The sequence below is a fragment of the Daldinia childiae genome, assembly GCF_008694065.1.
Source record: "Daldinia childiae strain JS-1345 chromosome Unknown Scaffold2, whole genome shotgun sequence".
NCBI lineage: Eukaryota > Fungi > Ascomycota > Sordariomycetes > Xylariales > Hypoxylaceae > Daldinia > Daldinia childiae.
This window is the reverse complement of record NW_022984643.1, coordinates 2,590,087-2,613,502: the sequence shown is the minus strand read 5'-3', so window position 1 is coordinate 2,613,502 and position 23,416 is coordinate 2,590,087. Positions and strand designations below refer to the sequence as shown.

The following is a 23,416-nucleotide window of genomic DNA, read 5'->3' as shown; positions in this document are numbered from 1 at the left end:
CTTACCTAAGGCAAGGCAGTTTAGCGGCTACAGCCGGATCCGCCAACCTGGTTTTGGCGTCGGCGCAGCATGCTAGGGCTAGCGTCGGGCTTGCCGTCTTCGGCTTTTTTCCAACATGGCAGTCATGGCTACCTGCCTTAAAAACTTATATACCTAGGTACCTACTTACCTAGTTAGATAGATACTTACATGATACTTACATGTATGTACCTAACGTTGATGGGAATCTTCGATTGCCCCAGATCGAATCTATGCAGGTAGGCACCTCGGAGTTCTCACCGACCCTCCAACTTCCAAGCACATGTTATTACGTACCATGCCGGTAAACCCAAGCAGGCATGCCGCTAAGTACGGTAGCTAAACTGCTGGGACGTTACTAGGATATTGCTGGGAGGTTTGTCATCGAGGCCCCGAGATTGGCTGCGGCACTGTCCCGGAGTGGTATGGCGGTTAAAGTAGCGGAAGGCTACCACACTTGATCTTTATCATAAATGACGAAGGCTACACTCCATACGTTGGATTAGAAACCCAAGTAGGTAGTAAATCGTGATCTGAAAAATCAACTCGGATTAATCAATCTACTCGGTGCAAATCTTCCGTTATTATCAACGGCCTTGCAACCGAGCTGCCCGAAGGTTAGGCATTCAACTCAACTATGTCAACTATGCGACTCGACTATGCGTACCGAAAACACCTAAACGCCGGGGCTAAACAAGATCCCTTTCTAATGCCCGTAATATGCACGCTACCTGACCGATCCCTCTATCATTAAAAAAAAACGCCCGTAGTCACCTTGCCGTAGGATGCATTCCACACCAAAGGCATAACCTCCCCCTTGCGCATGTCATCCCCTTGCCCCCTCAATGGAACTCGATTCGAAATTAGTATACTTGAAAGTTGGGTATCGTAGGCCGAAAAGAAATCCAACAATGATACCACCATGCAATGCATGAAATTCGTGCCGAAATATGCATCTGTACCGTAGTTCCAGTCTATCCTGGAAATTTCTAGTCTATGTGTGAATGTTGTATGTATATCCCGTCGTCGCGGGGAAAGTTGTTGCCGTGATTATATTCCGTTGTCTCGTGTATCATTAATTAGGCCTGTAGAATCCTCCGAGGAGTTGACGTAAGGGCTAATCCGGATTCGCAGACATCCGACATCGAGTGAAAAAGGAGATTTATATCCCTAACGGAGACATCCGATTCCAAGTCCATTAGAAGGTACTCCAGTTCCAGTCCCGTGGAACGCTCATCGCGACCTCCTGATGATGGCCATGCTGACCTTGGATTGCCGTCGGGGCCGAAGCGGCTGGGCTCGTGGGTGCGGTTTGCGATTCTCTACCGGTGGAAGACGTATCGCTAGAAGCTTGGCTATTCGTCCGACTACGCCACGCTCTGAATTCTGAAAAACAGTGGGAACACGCGCGGCTCGGAGTACCTTTCGGGTTATAATTCGCGTCTTGATCGAGAGGAACATCGTATGCCGAGTGCGAATCGCAGAAGATGTTGCCACATTTCCGACAGTGATGCCGACGTGTCCAGTAGTTGAAGTGGCGCATACATGAGGGTTCGTCGCAGATAGTTGATTCCGGGTCGGGCTAAATTTACCATGTCAGCTGGAATTCTTGTAATACCATAAAAATCAAAATGAGGTCATGTGTTGACATGTCGTAGTTTATAAGGCTGCATATCTGAGACATAAGCTGCCGATCAGGACTTACCTTCCAGTGTTGCCGCGTGGGTTGCGCCGTCGGCTTTGGAAACATATCCAAGTCCCATTCATCATCAACATACTTTCCGCTGTCGCCTGTAGTACGGCGGCTCAGTCGGCTAAGCGCGCCCAATCCAGTCAGACTGATGAAGCTGCTGTTAGACGATAACGGGTTATCATCTTCCTGTGCTTCCGTCTTCCTCCCAATCATCTTGTAGGGGTGCTCGGTCGGTCTTAAAACCGCGGGCATGTAGAGCGGTCGTAAACGCTGACGATGATACGGTTTGGGAGAGGTAGGCGAGGCATTGGTAGAAGTGCTCAAGGGCGAGATCTGTTGAGAATGGTATCCTTGAGATGGATAGGTCGGAGATTGCGACGGTGCGGTAGGCGTTTGGCGATAAGGATAGAAATGCGGGTGCGGTTGCGGTTGCGGCTGCTCAGCTGGCCTAGGCATTATGAAGTCGGTCGCCATCCTTTTTTCGCAGCCGCGCACGGAATCCAGCGTGTAAGACACGGTGTCGGTAATTTTTCAAAGGAGTCAAGTAGGATAGAATAATTAAAGTAAAATAGAGAAGGTCAAAGTTGGCAAATGTTTGGAGAGCGATAAGCGGCGTAAGCCGTTGCGCGACCAAATTATTATTGTGTAATAATTATTGCTCAACCAGACTCTCCAAAAAAAAAACCCCCCTTGGGTTTATTAATACCAGGCAAAATAAATAATGCTGGTTTGTCCCAACCTTTGACTTTGTACGAGTCGTAAAATTGAGTTAGTCAACGGTCGAGGTTATCGCCGGGAAGCTAATGACTTGGTCGGAAGGGTGTAGTAGAAGTCTCGATCCTAACTCTAAAAAGTGGCTGCACGGATGGTGACTGGAGGATGAATGATTTCCTCGCGCTTGTGATAAGGGTGTGATGTAAGGTAAGCTTAAATCAAAGATAAGTGATAAGGTGAAAGGGTATCAAAGATTCGTAGGCTATCAGATCTGAGGCATTAGAGCAAATGGCTATTGCATAAGATAAAAGGTGAAGTAGGCGATATGATTGATATGATATGTAAGGGAGGACAAAAAGATACAATTAGGGGAGGAGGGATAATAATAACCTTCTGTCAAGTAGTAAAGTACGTACTCCGTACCTACTACCTTCCAAGAATCGCACTAAAGAGAGAAGTTCCCCGACGCAATAGTCGACCGGTCGTGGTGGCACCGGGGTGGCACTTGGTGGGCCGGGAACCCCTCGATACATCAAGCGGCGTCCACTTACGTAGTATTTGAGTCCATCCTGATTGGTCTAGTTGAATTAGCTAAGTCTGGTAGATACAATTCGTACTGTGCTTATACTCGAAAATGCACTTGACTTTTATTACTCTTGCCCAACTTCTTTTTCTTTCCATTGCATTGATTTTCCTTACCTCTGCTTTAGACGTCGCGCTGCATCATTTTTCTTATCAAGTTTATAACGACAACAAGACTAAGGATGTTTTATTTTATGCAAATTATTATCATAATTCCTGTGTAAATAATTGAACAGGCAAACAACTTAGAGTTGGTGTATGTAGGTAGTTAAGTTGTTGCGCCGCTTCAAGTTCATCCTTCCCCTCCAAGCCCAAACGAACCCATGGCCCGGCACAGTATCGTTTTTGGATTGCTCGCCTGTCCTCTTACCCAATCTGTCCAAGGTCGCTAGATACCGATCTTCGGCGATTCAAAATCTATTAACTTACGTCAGGTTTTCCTGTTGGACCCTTCCAGCCCTTCATTTCGTTACAATTTATTTCATGAGGTAGAAGATATTCTGGGATATCCCTCCGCAATCAACAGCAAATAATTATGGTATTCCACCCAAGACGAGTGCCCCGGTGATACTAATTTGAGCAATCATCTCATCGTTCTTCCTACATCAAGATTAACTCACCTTGAGTCCGATTCCCAGGAAAAAAGCAAGCGGTCTGTTACAGTTGACGTGCAGGAAGTTATTTATTATAGGAAATTTTGTGGCACGTCGGCGCGTCAGCCATCTTTTATTCCATTCGACCACTGCTACGGCTAACCTGGGTGCAATCTATCGCGATGTAACAGGCCGTAGTTCACAGTAGGTGGATATTATGTATACTGTCGCGAGGGTTTATCGATTGTTACATGCGTCGATGAAGAAGTTGGGAGGCCTGTTGCGATGACCTCACGATGTGAAGTTGACATTTGTCAAGACTTTAACTTTGCGTTGTTTTCAAGAGATCCGGTCGGACGACGGCGATGCAGATCTACATATGTAGGTCCTAGACCCTTGGTGACTCCACCACGATCCGACCTCCCGCAGTACTATTTTCTTTTCCCTCACGCGCACACAACAGTATCATTTTTATAGAGTAGGTACTTATCAAGTTGAATCCTTTCAGAACTATATAATAGAGAGAGTAACTACCTATGCAAATCGACATACCGCTATTTTACTTATTGGTGGCAAAATAAATCGAGATTTCTCGAATATTTTTAAGATCAGTAACACGCCGTCCGATAGAGATGGCACCTCTTGATAATATATATTAGTACATATGTAGTCTACGGTAATTTTTATTTTATTTTAACGCGGCGATGGAAGCGCTACAGTCCGGTACAGTGTTTGCGCTTCTGCAGGTTTATCTTTCAGTCTTCGCTGATTGGAGGCTGCAACTTCACTAATGCGAGTGCGTTAGAATGCTTGGCTTTAAAGTCGAGGCTCCAGCTCTTGTACAACCGTGTCCGGGTTGTAGAGTTAAGGAGCCGGGGTCTGCTTGACCGCCAAATTAATTAATGTATTATATGCACATTATATGCACATTATATATGGTTGATAGTCCAATAGCAATAACTTTCTGTGCTGATTCGCCTGTTCCAGTCCTCAACTTCACGTGCCTTTTTTTTTTATTCGCGCTGTACTTCGTATACGAGCATATACACAAAATGCTACGAAGCATCGCTTATGCCTGACAGGTTGATAGATCTTGATAACGCAGGTTTGATAATGCAGGTTTCGTGCTTTGACATCATACTTGTTGACTTACACGCTGTGACGTTGAGTATACGCGGATAGGTGTATACCAAATTACCTAGCCAAGGGATCGTTTTGCTTTTAATCACCCCGCTAGTTAGCGATATGCAAGATCTCTGAAGATCACGGCCTCTTGGATTCTCGACCTATGCGTCTTTTCTTATGTGCCAGTATGTTATTAAGGACAAGGTTCTAGGATCCACACAGTTAAAAGGCGATGGCCCCGAATATAAGTGGGAAAGGGGTCTTCGAAGTGGACCTGAACTTCAGTTTTGTTATCGCCGTGGTATGATTGGCCCTTAATTCCAGGTTAGCCCAGGCTGGGCAAAAGCTTTCTAACTCAGTGACCGGCAGCAATGGCGGGGTTAATGCTGGTGTCTCAAATTAAACTCCCCGCAACACAACCGCAGACGACCCTTACTCATTAGCCCTCTCATGCAAGAGCTTCACAAAGCAAAGATCATTCGATATTAGCGCAATAATACAGATGAAGTTACTACCCACACATGCCAGCTGGTTACTAGAAATGGTGGAAGTAGCATATATTATGCGTGTATAATATAGATAATATAGTTATATAGGTAGGTATGTTCATGATGAAGGCCCGAGGTATAGATCTTATTAGTTTGGTCCCATCGAGTCATCTTGGGCTCCATCTACCCAACGGCCACTCTTTCCCCCCTCCTTTAGAATGACTCTCAACCCTTGGATGCTCATCCCCTTATCTACCGCCTTGCACATGTCATAAACAGTTAACGCTGCTGTAGAAGCCGCCGTAAGAGCCTCCATCTCTACCCCGGTCTTGCCTTCGCAGGCTACGGTAGCCTCGATCTCAACTCGTCCATTTTTGCTATGCTCATCTTCCAGCACGGCAAGGTCTACAACGACCTTGGTAATGGCGATGGGGTGGCATAACGGAATGAGATCAGATGTTCGCTTTGCGGCCATAATGCCGGCCACGCGGGCCACCCCTAGAACATCGCCTTTCTTGATTTGATTCTCCTTTATGAGTTTGCATGCCAACTCGTTTGTAAAATAGACGCTGCAGGCTGCCGTGGCGACTCTCTTGCTAGGTGTCTTGTCTGAGATAGAGATCATGTGAGCAGAACCAGACTCAGATACATGTGTCAATCTAGCTGTGTCGTGCTTCTTATCAGGTCGTGAGCTGCTAAGTGAAAAGCATCGTAGTTGCTGTCCATTAAGGAAACGAGTTGGCGTTTTAAGTAGCCAAGGGGAGAGCTGCTTAGAAGCAAGCGGTACGACTGGAGGATTTTTGATAGTATCCCAAGCCAAAACTTGAGAGCGATTGGCTGGCATATATTGTTGCGAATCTGCCAGATAACCATTCAGTTCCTGTCCTCCTAGATATACCAAGTCATGCTTGACTTGCACCTGGTCACAGTCCTCCGAGGATTCGTGTCCGCGCGCTAGGAGTGGTCACCCACCTATGAGTATCATGGGCCTGTTTTTCATGTGTTCTAATTCACCGATGCCCGCGTGCTTAGCCTTTTTCCTTTTTACAGCCATACCTATAACCTCCAAGAGTTTACGCTCATTGGGTGCTATGCCAAAGGAGGCTGGCTCTTCTGACATTTGCCGTCGCCTGTCCACCGCTATAGTTCTCATTGCCTCATAAGTTTCCTGGTTGATCGGATCGCCACCATTAGATTCCCTTAATATATCTCGCAACGAGACTTCTGCATTGCCAAAAAGACAAACTTTAAGATTTCCGTCGCTTGTAATGCGAAGACGGTTGCAGGTTCCGCAGAAATTGTGTGTCATGCTGGTAATAAAGCCAATCCTGCCCACAAAACCAGGGATCTTGTAGGTTTTGCTGGTATCATTCTTGTGATCTCGTACCTTCTCGAGACCAGGGTAACTCTCGCGAATACGATCCAGCATCTCGGTATAACTGAACATTTTACCTTTGTTCCACTTATTGCCATCGAATGGCATATATTCAATAAACCTAACTTCGATATCTTTCTCTCGAGTCATCTCAACGAAAGGAATGATCTCTCGGTCATTGATACCTCGCATGATAACTGCGTTGACCTTAAGCTTAAGACCAGCTCCGTGCTTATTCAGCTCGAAGACTTTCTCAATACTTTTCATCACGGCATCGAATCCTTTCCGCCGTGTCATAACTTGAAATTGCCATGGGTCTAGCGTATCCAGGCTTAAGTTAACACCTGTTAAACCAGTCTCCACCATTCTCTCCAGCTTTCGGTGAAGAGCTATACCATTAGTAGTAAGACATATTTCCCTAAGGCCGTGTGACCGAAGGGCGCCGATCTGTTCCATCAGAGACAGGATATCCTTCCTAATAGTAGGCTCACCGCCGGTGAGGCGGATTTTATTCACACCCTGAGAAACAAATAGAGATGACAGCATCACAATCTCGGGCGTTGTCAGTAATTCCTTTGAAGGTGAGAGAGGGACGCCTTCCTCTGGCATACAGTAGATACACCGAAGATTACACCGTTCCGTAAGCGAAATGCGCAAGTAATCGTGCTGTCGATGAAAAGTGTCCGTAAGAAAATCGGAGAATGGCTTTGCATCTTTCAGCAGTTCGCGGCGCGAGAACTGAACGGTCGGCATCTCAACCGGATTCGCCGGTTCCGGGATGGTCTGAACGGCGGCGGCGGCGGCGGCAGCAGTAGTGATTCGTCGAAGAGGTTCAGTGCAACATTTTCCGAACCGGGGCTGCAGACCCTCCGATACGATCCGCGTCCAACGAGGCGGGAAAGCCCTGTACGTCATATTGAGGATATATCCTACTAATCAATAATTTATGAGAAATAAGGCATCGTGACCATTTTAGCTTCTATTTCTTGTATATAAGACAAGAATTGAGAAATCTTGTCATATATTATTAGCCTTTGAGCGAATTCAATAAATGTTATAATTCGAGGTTCTGGAGTGTTGCCACAAGCGCGGAGATGCGTATAACTTAAGATGAGTAAGCAACGGGATAAAGACCAAAGCCGGACAAGCCTGCAAGCATGAGGAAGGTGGATCAGCGTGGAGACTTAATTGAGTTCAATCTTATTGGACCCGGACCTAATCCCTACCTAACCCATCAAAAAAATCACATTAACCATGTACCTATTACAACTGTCACAATTGTCACAAAAGTCAACAAATACCTACTATCTACTACCTACTACCTACTACCTATCTACATACCTTACCCACAAATACAGTACATACACCTGCGAGATTATAAGAGTTCTCCTTTAAACCTAATTGAATACCTAATAAAGCTAAGAGCTTACAACGTCTGACCAATCATCAAGTCTTATCAAACAGCTCGCTCCCTATCAACTTTCAAGGTCTGACAAGTAACTGGCTGTGGTAGTTGTGGTGGTTGCGGCTGACCATCCTAGGCTGTGGCAGCCGTGCCTTGCCGTGTTGACGTGGTTATGACTGAACCCTCACGAAACCAATTTTTTACCGGTCTCATTGTCAAGCTGTATAATAACCAGCATTAAACCCGGGACGGATTCAACCAAAGATATAACCATCATATCATGCGTTTCTCCAAAGCCCTTCAGTGTAGGACTTACCCCTAAGTTATACGATAACAAACCATCATATTTCTATCTTTCTATTTAATTTTATTGTACCTATGTCAGCTACTGATTCTAGCCATTAGCATCGCCTCACTGTTATCCGAGCCCAGATGGCGAACTCATTGCTACGCTCTTACCATCAAGTATTGTTGTACGGGCTATCAAGTCCTTAGATGTCCTACGAAGCATCAAACTACCACCAGATCTTACGGGCGGTGTATCAAATTTCGTTTGGTCGCCTTCCTCCACGCGACTATTAGTAGCGGTTGTCGATCAAATACATGTATTTTCGGCCCGAGACGGCAATTTTCATGGAACCGTTAGGATTCCTTCTTCGGCCACCAAGCCTACCTTCGTCGATTTTGGAGTTACTGATCACGAGATTTGCATTTGGTCGCCTTTCGGCATCAAGCTAACCATTATCAATTTTGCAAGCTCAAAAGCAGTAGAAATCGCTAACCCCAAATTTTATAATGCCGCTTCTGCGACGAAGGGATACTCCTTTCGGTCGAGCTCGTATCACCTTGCGTTGCTCACAAGGTCTTCCGGCAAGGACGTAATTAGCATACACTCCCCAGAAACGAGGGACATTGAACGGTCCTGGTATCCTGACACCATCGATGCCCAAGGACTAGCTTGGACTCCAGACGGGAGGTGGTTGGTGGTGTGGGAATCATCTGCCCAAGCCCCCAGGGTCCTTTTCTACACTTCTGACGGCCACATTTTCAAGGATTGGAGAGGTCCCCTCCCATACGAATCTCAGGACATGGGCCTTCAATATAGTGCAGGTGTTAAACTAGTCACTTTGAGCCCAGATGGACGACGTGTCGCAATTGCTAACGGTTCTGCTTGCACATGCATTTTAAACACCCCATCCATGGTGGAAGCCATGCGGCTCCGGCATCCTCAGGTTGTCCAACCGAAAGATACATTACAAGTAAGTCGCCCCTTTGGCGGGGTTGTGTGACAGTCTCCGTTAACTGTAAAGATCTGGCAAGAGCAAAATACATTCCCAAATACTGGATCGTTCTCGTCGCCAGTATTCGTCAAAGCCACCCAGATGGTGACCCCCGAATGGACAGCATTGAATAATAGCCTTCAAGAACCTGTGTCAGGCTGTAATTTTGCCAAATTCGACTGCTCTTCGTCCCTGCTGGCCACGAGGCTGGAAGATGCACCAGGTACGATCTGGATCTGGGATATTTCTAGTTCCGATCTTCGGGCGGTGCTAATGTATCATTCCAATGTAACAAAACTAGAATGGCACCCTATGCAGCCCGAGCTCCTCCTCATGAGGTGTGAGGGTGATAGCTACGGCAGTCTCGTGTTCGCCTGGGATCCTTTAAGCCACGGCCCGTGCTCGGTTGACTTAGCACACCGATTTCCAGGCACGACTAGTAGCAAGACGTACGCCACATGGCTGGGAGCAACATCAGAATCTCCCGCATTTTTCTTTAGTGACAGCGCAACCTGCATAATCGTTTCACTTGCAGATTCCGATGGAGAAATCCTTCCCTGGCGAGATGCCTCTACACCCATTAACACCATCAGCCATAGGGACGATATGGGCATGCAGTCATCACTGAGGCCTGCATCACCTTTAGAGGATGCTGAAGACAGTATTTTAATTGACATAGACGATGATACTAGCGAACCAGATGATACATTCCAGTTCATTACGCACTAAGCTGCACAAATATTCTATCATATCTCAAACAAATGAGATACCTATTCGGACAGGATACCCGGAGCCGTGGGATTCTGGCTTTTTAGCTTAGTTCCGAAGGCAACGCCAGCTATTCCGAATGCAAGAATCGCCATCCAGTCACTTCGAAGATGCAAGGTACATCCGGATATTCGTACTGTTTGCGTGGCGATCAGTTCAAATCTGCTACGGAGATTCGGCTGAACCGCAAATGTAAGACGCTAGCGAGGAAAAAGAAAAAAGGAGACCACTCGGTCTATGAGCGGTGACTAATAAATCATTATAGGATTCGGTAATAATCGTTGTTTCGAAATGAAATTGCCGTTGGGAGTACATCTGCCAAGTCAATAGCTCAGCTACCTTCTTAGGTAGATTGGAGATGGTGGGCGGCTTGAGTTACGCAACATCCAACAACGGGCAGCAGGCATCACCCTTGCTGTGTCACCCCATGCAAGAAAACGTTCTTGGAGGCAATTTACTTCGAGATGTTTGCCAACACCGCGGATATTCGAATCAACTTGCCGCTAGTTAGTAAGTAGCAACATTGTACTATGTAGGAGAATTCCATAAGTCACCGCTCAAGAAAAGCCCAATAGCTAACGAGCATTAAAAGCCATGCGAAAAAAGCCACCACCATGATGCCCTTGCTGCAGAATGCGTGGTTTGACCAACAAAGTCGAAATGGCCGATAGTTCGATGCTGGCGTTGAGAATCCCGAGGTACGTGAGCCTCAAAGACATAGGATACAGTTATCCAGGCTCGTGGAATCTAAGAAGCCCTCGGGGTTAATTCCAGTCGTTGTGATAGGTAAGATTGTCCTTTTCTAGATTCCTTTCGTACTGCGTGAAGTTACCCACTTCAGCTAACACTCATTATAGATCTCATCCAACGGATGATCTCCTTAACGCTAGTATTAGGACCACCCCCGTCACCGGGTACAATATGACAAGGAGTCACCTGCCAATGCTTCGTCAGCTTCGATCGATTCCAGATCTTGGTCCCCAGACGAAATATGAGGGTTCATTATGCCTAGCAAGGTCTTGGTCTGGCTGTCTCTCTTTCGTGCAGCTAGCATACTGCCGCAATCAATGGCGGCCAAAATCCTATTGGATTATGCAGACCAGCATATCTACGTTCTAAGAATATGTCTATATGTTTATAACCATGGTTTTCTTCACTCGCTGAAATATCCGCCCAATCGATGATGCATGTCACCGGTAAAGAAAGATTTACCTATTGGATGTACCTAACGCGGAAACGACCTATCTTGAAAGGTATTCTTGCATAAATTTAAGCTTCTAATATATCCCCAAACCCTCAGGCTGTTATCATGTGTGACCCTAGGCGATGGTGAAGAAAACAGGCCTTGGCCAGCACGTACTTTGGATCATAGGAAACCTCGTGCAACATATAAAGAGCCCCATCAGATCGTTCATACTGCTGTGCTTGTTCCACACGATTTTCTCATCAAGGGTGCACCCTACCAAACATTTTCGAGTAAAGCCTGGAGAGCTGCAGCTGTCCGTTCACGATGTCTTCGGAAACCTTCTCTCATCAAGTCCCCATCAATGGGACGATTCAAACAAAAGTTTCGCCCGGAAACCAAACAAATATATACTATATTCTGGTTTCAAACGTAAGTCCAACATAAATTGATGTTATCTATATCGTGCAATCTGCATTATACAGCTTCTTAGTGCTGATAATATGTGTAAAAGCTACCATGGCAAACGTCTTGGCAGCAGCTAAAAGACCATGTGCGGACCGTGAGCGCCGTTGAGCGAGTTGAAGTATTCAACGAGAGTACCTCTGGCTGGGTCTCGGTTCGAGGACGGGAGAACTATGATGCCGCTCTTCGTATGTTGACGTTGCAAACATTTTTGTAGTAAAAATTTAACTAACGGTCGATTACAGGTTTGCTTAATGGGGGTGTCTTCAACGGTCGAGCACTTTTGGCAGATGGTAAAAATGCCACAGAGCCTATTATGATCAGAGAACCTGTGGGTGTCTCTGCAACTGGAAATTCCACCTCAAAAAACACCCATACGCCGAGGTATAGAACGCCTCCTTCGACACAATACTCGGCTAGTACGCCGCCATTGATGTCGCCGCTCGCGACAGGGTATGGGGAGGTAAGAATTCCCCAACCAGACAAAACGAGGCCAGCTAACTTTTTACAGTGGACATCTCCCACGAATTCTTCATCATACGTAACCACTGCAATGGAGTGCGCACCTTATAACATGTCTGTTGCTATGCCTTATGATTATAACGAGGCGCCTAACTGCTATACCTACGACACATCGACTACTAGCTACTTAGACCAAACAACTATGGTTTCGTCTCCTACTATGGTACAATATCCTTTTGAGGCAGCTTACTCACAGCAATATCAGATGGGTGAGTATCACGGAAACGATTACGCTATGTATAGCAATTTACCCAGCCCGGAATCTATATCAGCCAGACCTAATGATTCCTCAAATGGCATGGTCCCTACAAAGCAGCGCAAGATTATTGTGAAGCAGCTTCAACCTTGGGTCACCTTCAACCAGGTACAAGACCTCATCCGAAAGAAAGCCGGATCCGATGCTGATAAAATTCAGCATGTTGACCTACCACTAACGGAAGGCCAAGAAACAAATAGAGGCTATGCCCTCGTCACATTTCAAAACGAAGAAGTAGCCAATAAGCTGGTCCGGCGACTTAACGGATACAAGTGCGACGGTCGTGAATTAAAGGTCGATTATACCAAAGAGGGGGTATCAGAAAATGAGACCGTCCACTCTCGGACCTCTGGGCATAAGGAGAGACGGGAAGACCGAGAGAAAAGGGAGAAGAAGGAAATTCCTCGGGGGTTGAGTTCCAGCGACAAAAAGAGCAAATCACATAAATCTGGTGTCGTTATTGCCCACGGGTCTTCCTCATCGTCTTCAAAAAAGGCAGATGTGAAGGAGAAGTCAAGCAAGCGACATTAGACCAACACAGCTCCGCTAAGCTGAGCGACGATGAGTTAGGCTGGAAGGGTTACACTAGGATTAAGCGATGGGTTTTCACGTTCCGGTTAAGCTATAATCTGCGAAATTTTGTTATTGGCTTTCATCCATTGCCTCGTGGATATGGAAGGCGTTTCCCAGTTGGCTGGTATACGTGTTGCTGGGTATACGTGGTGGTTCAACTGTCACTACCGTAATGTAACTACGCACTTGTAGATGTCCATATGAAAAGATCAGGCCATTCCATGGCCGCTATGTCCTATAGGAAGCCCGAAATCTATCGTGCAATTATTGACATAACCATCCCCGATTTGCCTCTGGAGTATACTTGTCATAACAGATTCGAATCCATCGTCATCCCCTTTCCAACCAAGGAAGGTTCATCCGTTCCGTGTTTTGCGGCGCTTATAGTAAATAGTCATAGTCATAACATAATTTTACCACGCCATCCTCTTCAGAAATGGGTTAAACACAGACGCATGATGAGCTCATTCTAATCGATGCGGCTCTCGCCTTCACAAGTATAGAAAACTAGAATATGTGCTCATGCTATGACACATGACGGATCATTTCGTGTTTCTCTCTCATATCCCTATAAACGCTGCATCGGCGTCGTCAGTCGTTTGTATGAGGTTATAATCCCAGAACCACACCTGCATATGCAGAACACGGCCGCAGCACCGGATATGCACGTATCTTAAAAAATCCCTCTCCCTGCCACTAGTACCCCCATGATGGGAACTTTATACGTCGTCCCTTACCCTGGTCTGACGTTCGAGATTGCCGGGTTGCTGTTACACGGCGTCTAGGCTTGCAGATGCCCCTACCCGGCGTGCGGATCTATATGAGCCCCCTTACTCCCCCCTGGCTACTCCTACTCTTTTATCACCCCCACGCACCCCCAGTGTCTTATATTAACGATATATCCGGGTCGCAACAGGTGCCATCTCCTCATGTCATACGTGAAGTGCACAGGCTTGGCAAGACAAACAGGGCTCCTACGGCAGCGCGCTTGTTCCCAGCAAGCCCCGACTCGCCAGCCCCGGCTTCCCGTCCCCCCTCCTCCCAGCCCACGCATACTCCGCCGTTCGTTACACGCATACATGTGATGCCTCTCCTACCCAGGTCGAGACTTGTCGATCGATCTACATCGTTGGGACCTACGAGACCTAGAACGCGTGGGGTCCTGTCGTCTACCAAACTATATAGACCAATTTACATACCTAACATATATGCTAATATGATATTTCTTTCTTTCTTTGTTAGATATGCGGGATTCAAGACGAAATCAATGACTCGACAATACAACTAGGATTCTTCCCCGGTCTCAAAAAACGGCGTAGAAGGTATTCTGTACATTCCAACCGGTGTAGGTCGTATCTCGGCTATCTTGTAGTTATACCCGTGGTCCCCGGTGAACATAACAGGGCCAGGGTAGTTCGGAGTCGACACCGTATTATAAGATTGGGCTAGCCCACGCTGCCGGTATGCATGAGTCCTTATAAGCCAAGACTTTTCTCACTGTTGTGTTAAAGAATATTATGTAAACACCGCGGTGGTGTCGCGGTCAGGCCCGGTGTCACTGTCTAAAAGTACAGCTATATTCCCCGTACCGAGAGGCGTGACAATATAGGACCTGCATCCACCGACCGCTGCAATCGGTCTTGGCGACCTATTGACCTATTTCATACGCCCCCCCCCCCGGTTTCTTTCTCTTTTCTACTTCTTCCCCTCTTGATTCGTCTAGCATGGCATTACAAGAAGGGGGGAAGGGGGGGAAAGGGGGCAGAGCACCCGTGTGGTTGGTATAAATATTCGGGACAATGCGCTCGCCCGCCTTCTAGGGTCCTTCAGTATGGGATCGAACGTGTCTCTGTATAATACTGGTCATAAAGGCTAGGGACTTTCCGGGAGGCTAAGTTCCGATGCGAACAAATCTACGTAGCTCAAAGCCATTATATCATTCTCAGCCTTGCGATGTACCTAGCCGATCGATACGGAAAAGGGACATATGCATGAGAATCGTCCAGGGGATATATTGCCGGTTTAAAATTGTAAGGCTATTATAATACCCCCCCTTTTTTTTTCCTTCTTCTTCTTTTCTTCAGATCCCGGAACATACATAGATCCCGAGGTAAATAGAACCGTCTCGGACGAACACCTGCATAAAATAAAATGACATGTCATTATCTCACAATGCGAAGAAAGCTTAAAGCTTATAGCTGGGCATTGCCTCATTGCCTCATTGCCTCGACTACCTAACGCACGTAGACAATAAGTCACCAACCCTGCGGTACCAATCTGCGTCCCGTTCCCCGAACTAACCGTATCCAACCGGCTTCCATCCAGTCCGCCAGAGAAAACGACAAGACGGGCGTACAACCTGAAGACCATAGACGCCAACTCTTTCCGAAATATCTACGTTCCGCTGCTAAGAAGTTCCTTCGCGTCGGGTAGTAGGTATTATCAATTACGTGGCACCCGGTTGCCTTCTTTTTTTTTTTTTTTTTTTTTTCTATACCACATTTGATTGAAAGAGGGCAGTTCTCACGAACTCGTCTACTGCCCTGACTCGGTCCTCCCCGGTGCGCCACAAGATTCCTTTATCTCGACCGGAGAAAAGGGACCATGTATCCTTTCATCCGTACAAACTGCAAAAAGCACGCCCTAACTATATGCAGTCATAACATCCCGAGCGCTCGGTCTTAAGTGTTCTGTCGGATAAGGATTTAAACAGGGGTATCCGGTGATGCTGTATTCAATTCAATAGCAGTATCACAAAACAGGCCGGGAAGAAACGAGGGAAAAAAAATTTCAGGCTGTGAAGCGGCGCTAGGAGTTACTACCATTCCGATGTTAAGATCCCAGAGTTGTCCCTTAAGTGATATCCCCATCCATTAGGGAGTAAAATATGTTGAGATATTTGCAACATTTCAAACATTGGAGACTCAAGAGAGAGAATTACGAGGCATAGCTAATAGACGTCATAGCATCGTTACGATTATATATATATAAAGTTGAATTAGAGTTATAATAAGCAGCTTAGATGATCTAATTGGATCGATCTGTGAATGAAACCCTTGTATGCCATTACCCAGCAAAAATCCCCTGTCATCGTGGATAAAATCTACGACTCTACACTTAAGCATGGATAAATCCGCATCCTAGTTTCGCCCATTCTGAGCAATTCAATTAATTAGTTTAATATCAACTAGTGGAGTTATCTTGGTATTTGCCAGCAAATAGCAAACGTAGTCGAAGGTTTTGATGATGTCGCGATGAGGCGATGAGGCCACCCCCGGCCTACTATTCGGTTGTAACTTGGTGGCGAGGGTAACGGGGGAACATCGTGCTAACATTACGTCTGATGGAAGAGCGTTATAGACGAAGCTAGAGTAGAGAGTCCGTAGCTATAGATCTTTAATCCACTATTGTTTTTCTACCTAATTAAGAGTACCTATTCTATAAAGAAGATATTCTGGGCTTGAGACTAGTACTAAGCGAAACGAGAAACGAGAAGCAAAAATCATGAGAAATTTACTATTTCGCATTACTCTCTCCTTATTTCCCCTGATCGGCAAGTCCCAAGCCCTCCTATTCCCATCCCAATCCCACAACCACAACACCACCACCACCATCACCACCACCATCATCACCACCCCACTCGACGCCCTGCTCTCCCCACAGACCGTCGCAGGCACCTCAGACTGCGCAGCCGCATCGACCAACGCCACGTTCCAGCTCAGCTTCATCAGCTACGGGAACTACACGGCGCTGCCGGGCCAGGGCGAAGACGACGGGGGCCTAGTGCCGCGGCAGCTAGTGTCGATGTCGTTTGCGGTCGCCAACTCGGCCAACGGCGCGTACACGATCTGCGCGTTCCCGCTGGGCCACTTGTCCGGCCAGCCGGCTACTTGGGTCGACGATGCTTCGTGGCAGGCGTGTGCGGACCGCCGCGACTCCGACGGCAAGCATAGGTTTACGATCGCGACGGGCGCGGCGTTTAACCGCGCGCAGCGGTTTCTTGCCGTGAATCAGACGTGGTTTTGCCACGATGATGTTGGGCGTCTGTGAGTTTTGAGATGTTGTTATTCTTGCGTTTTTCTTCCTTTATACGTCTGCAATCTTTCTCCTAGCTTAGTTTCTGCCTACCTACCTACCGCCTTGAGGTCGTCCGGAGGGAAATAAGTTCAATGCTGGGTACTGGCTACTATATAGACAGAGCATTTGCTTTATACATTGCCCACCTCTTTTCCCCTGTCGTGAGGGCCTCTCTAATATTCATCTAGGGTTGCGTATACGGGTATTGCGAACGGTAGTCTAACCATGGGCTGTGTCGACGGCGGCGAGTTGGGTGGCTATCATGTTGAGAACTGCACGGCGCCTGATGGGTCACTTCCGGTGACGCTACTTTGAGATTACGAGTTATTTTCTGGATTAACCATGTCAGGTTCGGGTTCTCTTAGCTCCATGAGATGGATTCGGCAGTCGAAACTTTATGGGGGCTTTGTTTACCTCCTTTGGAATACATCGTGGGAGGCTCATCGTAATGTCGTTGTTTTCCCCTGGACATCTGAACGTGTCTTAATTAGCGCTAGGTCATATGGGCAAAGAGATATGATATCAAAAGAGAGCTGCGAGAAGCAAAAGGAAAAATATTTATGGTAGGAACAGATATAGGGAATTACTTTAGGCCTATCGGAGTTCAAATTACTCCTCTAGTTTTAATATATTAATAATGTTTATAATATATTTATTGATCCTGTCCAGATATTCAAGTTCGTCTAAACGTAGCATATAAGAGTATAGAATGACTTTAATTCGTTGGTTTATATATCAAACGCCTTACTCTCTAGTCTGTATGCTTTACCTACCTGATTCAAACATGATTGTATGCTGGCCGATGCTCTTCGCTCCTTTCATACGAACAATCTAAATGTGGTTTCCGCCGAACCAAGGTGGTGGAATTAATCTTTTGGCTTGTTTTATGGTATTATTTATGCCATTGCCGTCAGGCCCGGCCGATCAAGGCCATCCTAAATGCGTATAATCTTAGTTCCAATCGGAACTTATCACTACTAGGATCCTATACTTGCTAATATGCAGGCCTTCCATATCGATATAGAATGCCTGGTATGATTAAAGTGGGAAGTCCATGGATTATTTGATGCTTATAGGATATGCTCTTAGAATGACCTCCTATTCCACACAATAACACGAAGGTCAGGCTAGCCCCTATTATACTTGCTCCCGAGAGCCTACATACATCAGCTAGCAGTACAGCGTAATGGCAAAACACCATATATGAATTATAGAATCAATCCACTCAGGTTATCTACCAAACGCTCCATTCCTAGTACATAGCGCGGGTACTATAGTTGTTAAAAACACTAGATAATTTGAAAATTGCCTTCCGTCATTCATTATCATAAGAATACAAAATGATCCTAGCTGTACTTTGCGACTTAATTAAAAGGTCTTATCGATGGTTGATAAAGCCCTTTATTGATTCCGTACCCAGTTACCGTCAAGCTCGACCGCTGCAGGGGCTTGCTCGTGGAACTCTATTGGAAACTTCGTCTCTTGTTCGGTACTTTCTAACTCGGTAGGGCCGATTTTCCGCCTTCTTGATCGAAATAGGCAGAAAGCTATAACTCCTAGTATAATGATACCGAGAGCAACGCCACAGCCTATACCAGCCTGCGCCCCAGTGGACAGACCTTGCGTACTTGATGACTGCGTTGGTAAAGCTTGTTGTGGTGACGTCTGTGACAGTGAAGCGGACGTCGCACTGACAATAGACGAGTCGGCTGCCTTATCCGTAGTACTCGGGAGGTCAGAGGCCTGATGGTTAAGCTGGAATAAAGGGGCGAGGACAGTGAAAGTCGAGATAACTTGGGTGGTGCTAACGCCGGCCGCAATGTAAGGTATCGTCACGTATTCAAAGTGAGCGCTAGTCCCGGATTCGCATGTCACAGTTGGGAAAGTGGTCGAGGTCAATGTCGTGATGCATGTCTGGCCTTCAGAATGCCGAGAACAGGCATATCCCCTTTCCAAATTTTCAGTATCAAGTTTTAAGAAGGGCTATTTTGACCTACGGCGGACAACAGCCGATAGCTGTTTCTGATTCTTCAGGGTTGAAGTAAAAGTTAAAGTCCCCTGTCTTCCGCGCACCATTATATGAACAAGCCGTCGTGTATCCCTGAGGGCATACGAGTCCTGGTGAATATACACCCCATGCGAAGAGAGGTTGGCCCCGTGCTGGTGCCCCTAGGGTCCTAGGGGGCCAACACGACGGCTCGTCGCGAACTTCATCGAGCTCACCGCAGGTTTGAGCTTGCCATCCATAAGAACATGTACTGCAACCTACAACCGCGATACTACAAGCAGGCGGTGGCGCCCAAGTTGTTGTCAAGGGTCCCAGCAGTACCGAAGTACCAGTTGCCGAAGTCATGTTATCGAACTCGGGACTAGAAGGAATAATATGGATAGTTAGGCAAGAAAAGGTTTATAAATATGATGAAATGGAATAGAAAATTAAGAGATAGGTTTGTGGAGTAGGCTGGACGGTGGGAGAAGAGATTCATGTAGGTATGATGTCTCTCTCAGCCGTAATATGGCTAAACCGCCACAGGGACTAAAACATGAAAACATCACTAAATGGGCAATTTCTTGGCTGCGCTCTCATCCGGGTTTCACACTACCAGAGCCAATTACACATGAGGCTATATCTAAGTAGGAATTGCATTTCTGGATATAGGGTCGGGCACGATTATGGGGAGGCCCCTATGGCCCCCCTATACTCTTAAACTTAGGATCATGTAAGAACCAGGCGCTTCATATTAGACCTGGGGGTTTCCTGTATAGTGGTAGAACGTGTGTAAGAAGCCACACATCATCTTAGGAAATTATCGCAGTTCAGCCGCGCCCGAATTAGAAAATGCCAATGATATGATATAGTGGTATCGGTGTGTATCCGTTTAGTTTCGGATTAGATAGCTTGGCATATTATATCCTTACGTGCCAATAATTAACTGTGATTGGTTACACGGCCATGACATTAAGACACTATCTCGGAGTAGGTCTGCAGCCTTATCAACCGGTCCTTGGAGTTGCCATACACTTCTGGAACGTGGTTTTTGTTAGCTGTAGGATTCCTTTAGCATAATCTACTATTGCTTTAAAGGTTTATTGATGATTATACAACCTTACTTGGCTCAATACTTAGGTATTTGCGAGCAGATTCTGTCGTTTTATTATTCGTAGAAGATTTAATATTAGATGGCTGAATCTTTGGGTAAGATTCGATATTAGATCCCACTAACCCTCTTGAAGTGTGATTTTCCCTCAGTCAGCAGCTCTATCCTAGTAAATTAAGCATAATTGTCTAGGAAATTTGAAAACTATTGGACAATATCGTATGTACGCAGAAGGATTGATCTAGGTAAGCCGCCAAATTTCTCTTACGGTGTTCGAGGTAGTGTAATGATGCACTTCACGGAAGTTTCCATTACTCCTAGTTAAAAAGCAGCCGATAAGCTACTTTCTGTGGGCGAGATATATATGATAGCGAAAACGATTCTAATAAATATCAAGTTTTTCTTTGCCTTTGAGGTCTTCTCTTGGCCTTTATATGATTGATGCTTTATGGTGGTGGGTGTTAGAGTACAAAAAGGTAGGTACCTACATTCATACATGTACCTAGGTAGGTACCATACCAGGTTTTGGTGGATCGAATAAACAGTTCAATAACCGTTTACTTTTTTGACCCATATTTATACTGTTTATTTCATTTCAATATTTAAGATCAAAAACGTTAGCCATTCTTAGCGTTTACCACTATTTTAATATCAAATAATATCTAAACGTTTAAATTTTTTTCAACGTTTGACTTTTTAAATATTTAGCCTTTTGAATATTCAATATCCCTTCAAATATTTAAGCATTTATACCTACTCCCGTCGTTCCCGTCGGTCTAAAAGCCTTTATCACAGCCTCACACCCTTGTCAAGGCCATACAAGACAAGGTCTAATTTAAATCAAGGTTGTACAGGCAAATCTGAGGCAATACAGGTATACAGGCCTATATAAAAGGCCCTCCTCTCCTTCCCATTCATCCTTTTTTTCTTCTAAGTCTTCAACTTTTTGACCAACCAACTAGCTAATCAGTCAGTCAATTAGTCAGTCAATTAGTCAGTCAGTTAGTCAGTCAGTCAGTCAGTCAGTCAGTCAGTCAGTCCCCCGACCTTCTAATATCTTAGCTAATTAGATATATAACCAATATCCTAGCCAGTCTCTCTCAGAGAATCTCTTATATAGTCCTTTAAATAGTCCCTTAGATAGTCTTATATAATCAATATTTCAACTAATAATTATATTCGTAATCTATTGACTGACTGACTGACTGACTGACTGACTGCCTGGTTGACTGACTACCCGCCTGCCTACCTGCCTACCCCCGTATCTGTATGATATACGTACCTAATTTATACCTTCCCGTGGCTCCCGTGGCTCCCGTGGCCTTCCCGTGGCCTTCCCGTGGATTTTGTAGCTCTTTCTATAAACGCTATAACGTTTGAAAGTAAGTGAAACGTTTGGGAATATAAATAGCTATATACATAAACATTCCAATCACTTTCAAACGTTGAAAATAACTTCAATAGATATAAAATCTTATTCGTCGTTCACTTAAGTCTTGATTTTCAAACGTTTAAATATGCAAATGGTGAAATAACGGTAAAATAACGGTTTATTCGATCCACCAAAACCTGGTATGGTACGCTTCCAACGGTTAGGTACGGATTACGTACATGTGGATAAGTACCCAAGTACCGACTTTTCTGCTTACTAATCAAGCCAAATAATTGGGTTCCTTCATAAGTTGTAACCGATAGAGAAGGATCGATCTGAGCCAATGAACATCCACGCTTAGCTTTCCTCACCGCCTACTTGATTTAGAATTTAGTCAAGAGCGCCTGGCGGTATCGATTTCGAATCTAGCGCGTTGCTAAGACAAGCTCCAGATTCCAAATTCCAGGTTCCTGACGACGCCGTAGACATTCTCTTGAACAACCTCTCTCACTTCTGCCTACATACTCGACTACCTAGGCATAATACTATCTTAGGACTTTATTCATAGTTATTTATATGCCTATGTACTTTAGGTTCTCCCAGATTTAAGGATAATATCCTAAGTTTTCTGACATCTCATTCTCAAAGTTGCATCATAGCCTATCATGTCTACAGTTACCGCAACGGCGCTTCAAAGCGTATATCCTCCCATAATCCCACTATCTTTCAATTCGAACCAGCCAAACACGATACGACTATATCCCCTTTCCAATTACACGTTCGGGGTGAAGGAGACGCAGCCAGAAGAAGACCCTTCAGTTATAGCACGGCTGAAGCGCCTCGAGGAGCACTACAACGCCCACGGCATGCGTCGTACCTGCGAAGGCATCCTCGTCTGCCATGAACACAATCATCCTCATATCCTTATGCTCCAGATAGCCAATGCATTTTTCAAGCTACCCGGTGACTACCTCCGACCAGAGGATGACGAGATCGAAGGATTCAAGTCCCGATTAGATGAGCGATTGGCGCCAGTGGGCAAGCTAGGCGAGGGGGAGGAGCCGGCCAACTGGCAAGTCGGAGACTGTCTCGCGCAGTGGTGGAGGCCCAACTTCGAGACCTTCATGTATCCGTTCATCCCGGCCCACGTCACGCGACCAAAGGAATGCAAAAAGCTTTATTTCATACAGTTGCCGAAGAGTAGTACGTGAAGTCATCGTCCGCTTTAATGTGTAGATCGCTAACCATATATTAACCCAGAGGTCCTGAGTGTACCGAAGAACATGAAGCTGCTTGCCGTGCCGCTTTTTGAGCTTTACGACAACACCGCCCGATATGGACCCCAGCTATCTGCCATTCCCCACCTCCTAAGCCGATATAACTTCGAGTTCGTCAACGAAAACGGCGAGGTGGTTGCTGCCACACCTGGAGCGAGCCCCGAGGTCTTCAACCTCAAGACGAAGGTCCTCGCCGGAGGCGATGAGGATATGAGAGACGTCAAGGAGGAGAATGGCCACAACTAGTTGTGGTAGCCATTCAATGCCCACATATCAGCAAATGGGGCTCTGTATCTCCAGGAAGGAATTGTCGCCCGGGGAACGAGCCGATAGTTCTAGAAATGGGGAAGTCTAAGGACAGTACTGAAGATATTAATTTTGTCTCTGGACCTCAAAAGGCCAGGAGATCATGAGTAGGTAGGGTTCGTCGAGGTTATCTCGAGCACCATATAGCCTGTCATCTCATGTGTGCTTTTGCATTGAAATAGGGTGCGACGAAACGGCGTACGGCGTATGAATTAGATCGCGGCCTTGAGAGCTGGGATTATTTGA

The 23,416-nt window shown here is 46.0% G+C and overlaps 6 protein-coding genes across 7 annotated transcripts; 3 read left to right on the top strand and 3 right to left on the bottom strand.

Annotated features, from left to right (window-relative positions):
* Positions 1-1,216: 1,216 nt before the first annotated feature.
* GL218_01619 (FYVE-type zinc finger-containing protein C9B6.03) lies at positions 1,217-2,167 on the bottom strand (the record flags this gene model as incomplete). The annotated part of the gene is made up of 2 exons (XM_033578095.1): positions 1,217-1,600; positions 1,724-2,167. 2 exons carry the CDS (start codon positions 2,165-2,167, stop codon positions 1,217-1,219), a joined length of 828 nt encoding a protein of 275 aa, XP_033439076.1.
* Positions 2,168-5,361: 3,194 nt separating this feature from the next.
* On the bottom strand, positions 5,362-7,503 carry GL218_01618 (Molybdenum cofactor biosynthesis protein 1; the record flags this gene model as incomplete). Of its 2 annotated transcripts, none has more annotated exons than XM_033578094.1 (2): positions 5,362-6,101; positions 6,186-7,503. In XM_033578094.1, 2 exons carry the CDS (start codon positions 7,501-7,503, stop codon positions 5,362-5,364), a joined length of 2,058 nt encoding a protein of 685 aa, XP_033439075.1. The 2 variants fall into 2 exon arrangements, with proteins under 2 accessions (XP_033439075.1, XP_033439074.1); XM_033578093.1 differs by having other exon boundaries at positions 5,362-5,822; positions 6,270-7,503.
* A 770-nt stretch (positions 7,504-8,273) lies between these two features.
* GL218_01617 (WD repeat-containing protein WRAP73) lies at positions 8,274-10,002 on the top strand (the record flags this gene model as incomplete). Its single annotated transcript, XM_033578092.1, has 3 exons — positions 8,274-8,298; positions 8,399-9,252; positions 9,304-10,002. 3 exons carry the CDS (start codon positions 8,274-8,276, stop codon positions 10,000-10,002), a joined length of 1,578 nt encoding a protein of 525 aa, XP_033439078.1.
* A 1,549-nt stretch (positions 10,003-11,551) lies between these two features.
* Positions 11,552-12,998, top strand: GL218_01616 (uncharacterized protein; the record flags this gene model as incomplete). Its single annotated transcript, XM_033578091.1, has 4 exons — positions 11,552-11,656; positions 11,739-11,877; positions 11,935-12,152; positions 12,201-12,998. The coding sequence occupies 4 exons, from the start codon at positions 11,552-11,554 to the stop codon at positions 12,996-12,998; spliced, it is 1,260 nt and encodes a 419-aa protein (XP_033439077.1).
* Positions 12,999-16,718: 3,720 nt separating this feature from the next.
* Positions 16,719-19,470, bottom strand: GL218_01615 (uncharacterized protein; the record flags this gene model as incomplete). Its single annotated transcript, XM_033578090.1, has 4 exons — positions 16,719-16,820; positions 16,884-17,084; positions 18,534-19,065; positions 19,115-19,470. The coding sequence occupies 4 exons, from the start codon at positions 19,468-19,470 to the stop codon at positions 16,719-16,721; spliced, it is 1,191 nt and encodes a 396-aa protein (XP_033439080.1).
* Positions 19,471-22,252: 2,782 nt separating this feature from the next.
* Positions 22,253-23,110, top strand: GL218_01614 (Pre-mRNA cleavage factor Im 25 kDa subunit 2; the record flags this gene model as incomplete). The annotated part of the gene is made up of 2 exons (XM_033578089.1): positions 22,253-22,790; positions 22,848-23,110. 2 exons carry the CDS (start codon positions 22,253-22,255, stop codon positions 23,108-23,110), a joined length of 801 nt encoding a protein of 266 aa, XP_033439079.1.
* Positions 23,111-23,416: the final 306 nt, after the last annotated feature.